Raw genomic sequence first — 5,244 nt, 5'->3', positions numbered from 1 at the left:
TTTTTTCTCCTTTATTGATTATAATGAATTTGGACTAGCTTACTTACGCATTATACATGGCAGGAGGGTGAGAGCATTTAGAAAATGTTCACCTTGTGCTCAAACTGGGGTTGTATGACACACTTGAAAAAAAAAAAAAAATTATCTTTATAATTTATTTTGCCGAACAAGGGGGTTCAGGCCAAATAAAAAAAGTCACAAGAGGTGCTCATTAATCACACAAATAGGTTTATATATAAATAAGTATACGACGTGTTTGCCTAATTGTTTAATAAGGAGCTTATTCCCATATGAGTAACCCATGCTTTCATCCTTTTTCGCACTCATGTCTAAGCTTGATAAAAAATAGATCTACTATCTTGTGAAGAGAGTTAGGGTGGAAAAAGTGGGGCTTTTTCTTAGGAAAAAGGCCCCATTAAACTTCGCCTTTTTTATTTAAGTGTAATGCGAATGTATAAAAAATGCGCACACATGTAAATATTTACAATATTACTATGCGCACTGATATTCTCCCATGTGATAAGGGAATAATTGAGCTTTGCACAAGTTGGCCAATTTTGTGAAGCCCATCTAGGAGTAAGCACATGATAAATATGCTGGCAAAGTTGCTTTAATTAAATTACTACGCTACTATAGTAAAGGCTGTTTATAGAAAATGCATCGTTTTTTTGATCACGCCAAGAATTAAAGTAACATATTGTTACCCCTTAAATTAGGAATCTTCCTTTTTATGTGCATAAAATTTTGGTTGAATAAAACATCTTTTAGTACATATTCCTCATAATAAAAGATGCTATATCATTTTGTCCGAGACCTTAGAGATGATCAATCGAGAATCGATGGTTAGTCTCCTTCTCATTGTATAGCACTTTTAAATAGCAACAATAATGGGCTAGGGGTAATTTTTTATAAAGATTACATATATTCTTTTAAGCATTAAATGAGCACATGCGTGGTGCCTCATATTTACTTTTTCGTAACTAGGCATATGAAAAGATGAGGTTTGCCATATTTTTTGTTAGTGCCTTTTTTTTATAATGTAATTTAATGACATATTTTTAAGCTTTTCTGCCCCTTTTCCCCTGTTCGTGCTTATGGCAAAAGGCGCAAAATTTTGTCCTTGGTGGGGTAGCATAAAGAGCCCGTTTTGGGCTTTATGCATTTTGGGGGGTATCGATTCAGATATGAAAAAGAATATGATCTAAAAAGATGGTACCAACAAAAAAGGTATACAAAAATACTTGTACTATTTTTTGCATGTACATTTTTTAAATAAAAATAGGCACGTATGTTTTTCTTATTTTTTTTTGAGGGGCGCCGCCTCCTCTTTTTGTTGCTTTTTTTTTTTTTTTATCACTCTTTAAAAATGGACTGTATGTTAACTTCGTTAAAATGCAACAGGAGAGCGGGAACGAGTTTTATAAGTAAAAATACAAGTAAGAGAAATTATTTATAGGTAATATAATACAGTACAACATAATGCAATATAATAGCAGCATTATATGCGGGGCGTAAAACTCGTATCATTCCTTTGCTTGTTGTTGAAGCGATAGTGGCATAATCTATTTATTATATATGGCCGTTACGTATATGGAATTATGCAATGCAGTATTATTATATACTATGTGTTGCTTGAAGGTATATATATAACCTTTTAACCAGCGCTGCGCATTTGTTCTTTTGGGAGACCCCGCAAAAAAAAAACGGCTCCTTTTTTCTGACACCGATCCGCGGGGTCGTAAAAAAAAAAAAAAAGTAATTCGTAATGTACAACAAGATTTATTAAAATAATATCTAATGAGGAAGCGACATTTATTTTTACCATTCTCTAGGGACAATTTTGTTTAAGCTTGTAAAAAGCAATTATCTTTTACTTTTGTATAATGACGCACGGTACCTACAAATTGGTGCTTCGCAGATATACTGTGCCATTGATTTTATTTGTGCTTTTTTCGCTTTATTTATTGTCCCTACCATTTTATTAATATTATGAACAAAAACCGATCTGTAATATAGTGGGCTACGCATATAAATTTTTATTAATTTGTGGTTATCCATATTTGCCTCTTACAAATTAATTAAATAAAAGATATTCCGCATCGCATACATTTTTTGCAACGCAGTAATGGAATTGAATTATTAACAAAAAAATATATCTTCTTGCAGTTCATCCTATTTTATGACTGACTCTAAAATTAAATAATTTTTATTTTTTTAAATAAAAAAATGTTCATGTTTTTCTACGTATAAATTTATATTAAAGACTTTCAACAGCATTATATTTTTTTTTTTAAGAATTGACTTATGCGAGAAATCAAGAAAAAAAATTATATGTATATATATATACATACATATAATTTATTAGTTAAGTACATTTTCTATAAGTTCATTTCGCATGTTTAATAGCTTTTTAGTAGCCATTTCATGATTGCAAAAGCGTTCTTTAATTATAGATTTGTTGTTACCATATTTACGAATCGTAATTAAAGAGGCTGCTATACTTACGTTGTATAGAAAACGTGAAGGCATTAGAAAATATAATAATAGGGTTAAAAAAAACCGTGTAATTTTTTTATTGTACTTATATTCTAAGGTATACTATTACGTATATAAATAAATATATATACATATATATATATATATATGAACATATAAATTTTGTACACTTGACAGCGTATATATAGATATATTACATTACTTACTTGATTTACTCCTCATTTGCGTTACCTTTTTAGCTCGATTTTTTTACATCAGCTACAGATATGGGAAAAGCAAAAAAAAAATATACAAAGGAAAAAAAACTGCTCTTAGCCCCATTTTAAAAATTTCTTTATTTACCTTCTTAGTATGGATAGCAAAAAGTTCCAACAATGTAAGTTTTTTAGAAGCAGAGCTAAGCAGCAGCCACACATAAGCGTTACGATGATGTGACCCCCCATGTGGCGCATATACGTATGCATATTAGATACGTGAATGGGTAGTAGGTGCATGTTTTCTTACTCTATTGAACCCGCTTTGCTTCTGCTCAGGATGGACACTACGAGGGCGCAAATGGCGCGCAAAACTTGGGAAAATCAGTGACCTTAAGAAATGGTAGATTGTTATCAGAGCAACCCAAAATAGAATTCGACACCGTGTTTAGCACATTCAAAGATAGTTTTTTAGATAAAATGGGATTAGCAGACCAGGAACAAAACCAAATTAAAGATATTATGCATTCATATTTTAAAAATTTAGATTTATCTGCTTTAGAACGACAGGTTCAACAGAATCCAGAAATGTTCCAACAATTTGCACCAAATCCAAATATGCCTGGTGGGATTCAAATTCCACCCAATTTGCTCGAACAGTTTCCACCACCCCCTGGTATGTTGGAACAGCTTAATCTCCCACCAAATGTGCTGGAAAAGTTCCCACCCCCACCCAATATGCTTGAGGAATTTCAAAAAGATCCGAACAAGTTTGGTCCATTCGCTCCACTTCCCCCAAACATGTCCTTGCCTACCCAACCTGGCATAAGTGCTACCTTAGACGCAGAGCCCCAACCAGGAACTAGCGCCAGTTTTGATGCAGAGCCCCAACCAGGAACTAGCGCAAGCTTTGATGCAGAGCCCCAACCAGGAACTAGCGCAAGCTTTGATGCAGAGCCCCAACCAGGAACTAGCGCAAGCTTTGATTTAGAACCTCAACCTGGTACAAGTTCAAAGGAAGATGATGATGAGAAAAAAGACTCCAGTTCGAAGGAAGATGATGGTGAGAAAAAAGACTCCAGTTCGAAGGAAGATGATGGTGAGAAGCCAGGCCCAAGTTCAAGAATAGATGATGGTGAGAAGCCAGGACCAAGTTCAAGAATAGATGATGGTGAGAAGCCAGGCCCAAGTTCAGGAATGCCAGGACCATTGCCTCCATTCGCAGATTTTGCGAAGCTTTTCGGGCCACCAAATGCTGGACCTAATGGAGAACCACAGCCGGGGCCATGTTCAGGAATGCCAGGACCATTGCCTCCATTAGCAGATTTGGCGAAGCTTTTCGGGCCACCAAAACCAGGTGCATGCGGAAATGGGCAACCATGTATCCCAAATTTAAACTTCTTAGAAGAGTTACAAAAGAATGCAAACTTATTGGGAGAAATTCAAAAGGGAGCAAATGGAGTTCCAGGAAATCTTCGTGGAGTTGAGGCAAACAAGGATAACAACAAGCAGGGTGGTGAACAAAATGGTAATAATTTGGCTCAGGGAGGCAGAGTGGTGGTTGAGGAAGTAAAGGAAGAGAAGAATGAAGAAGCTACTGTAGGGGGAAAGAAAAAGGAAAAGAAAAAACAAGTAGTTGTGGAGGAAGTAAAGGTAAAAAAAAACAGTGAAGTAGATGCTAATGAGTCCGAGGATAAAGATGAAGTATTTGTAGATGCTTTAGAAGAACAAAATGAAGTATTTGAGGATGCAGTGGAACAAATTGAGGATATAAAGCAGCCACCTCCATTACCAAAACCCCCGCCACAGAAGCCGCAAATGAGGCAAATGCCCCAAATGCCACCCCCCAAAGAAGAGGCAAATTTTCAACCCTTCGCAAACATTGGCATTCCAGGTATGCCTAATCTGGATTTGTTATTTGGTCCACAATTAGCAAAAAAAGAAGAAACTAGCGCACTAGCAAGTTTTGTTAATAAATTAAAATTTTTTGGTATCGATGCTAGATTCTCTATAAATGCAACTTTACTAGTTGGACTTGCTTACTATAAGATTAAATATTTCGTATATACCATGATGTTTATTATAGGGCTGAATTTATTTAGGGAATTAAGCAGCATCTTTAGTAAGCTGCGTAAATAGATGATGATGATGATGATGAGCGATTTTTTTGGGGCACACAGTTTTTTCCTTCCACCGAATAGGGTAGAAGAAGAAGAAGAAGAAGATACATACATAATATATGTATATAAAGTTCTTATATGTACCATGCATATATAACCATATCAGTGGAAATGCAGACTGTTAACATGTTGGACAAATCTGTGCACGTTTTTATGAATTAGGAATTATGAGTATGACTTGATGACTATATTTTCACATTAAAAGTTGCGAGACGAAGGTTGGCTCCATTTAGATGATGAGTGCTCAGACAGAACTTGTTTGGCACCTGGATGGCACATTCCTTCCTACATTGAGATAAGCTCAATAATATGGCAGTCGTACATTCTGAAGATTTTTTAAAATATGACATGTTCAGCCCAAGCGTTATAATTAT

At 35.1% G+C, this 5,244-nt stretch overlaps 1 protein-coding gene across 1 annotated transcript; it reads left to right on the top strand.

Moving 5' to 3' along the window:
- Positions 1-2,846: 2,846 nt before the first annotated feature.
- On the top strand, positions 2,847-4,827 carry PCYB_081140 (Pv-fam-h protein; the record flags this gene model as incomplete). The annotated part of the gene is made up of 3 exons (XM_004221852.1): positions 2,847-2,872; positions 3,030-3,156; positions 4,720-4,827. Coding segments are annotated over 3 exons (258 nt in total), but the record flags the coding sequence as incomplete, so codon positions are not given.
- Positions 4,828-5,244: the final 417 nt, after the last annotated feature.

This window comes from Plasmodium cynomolgi, chromosome 8 (genome assembly GCF_000321355.1).
Source record: "Plasmodium cynomolgi strain B DNA, chromosome 8, whole genome shotgun sequence".
In the NCBI taxonomy this organism is placed as follows: domain Eukaryota; phylum Apicomplexa; class Aconoidasida; order Haemosporida; family Plasmodiidae; genus Plasmodium; species Plasmodium cynomolgi.
This window is presented reverse-complemented; position numbering and strand designations above follow the sequence as displayed.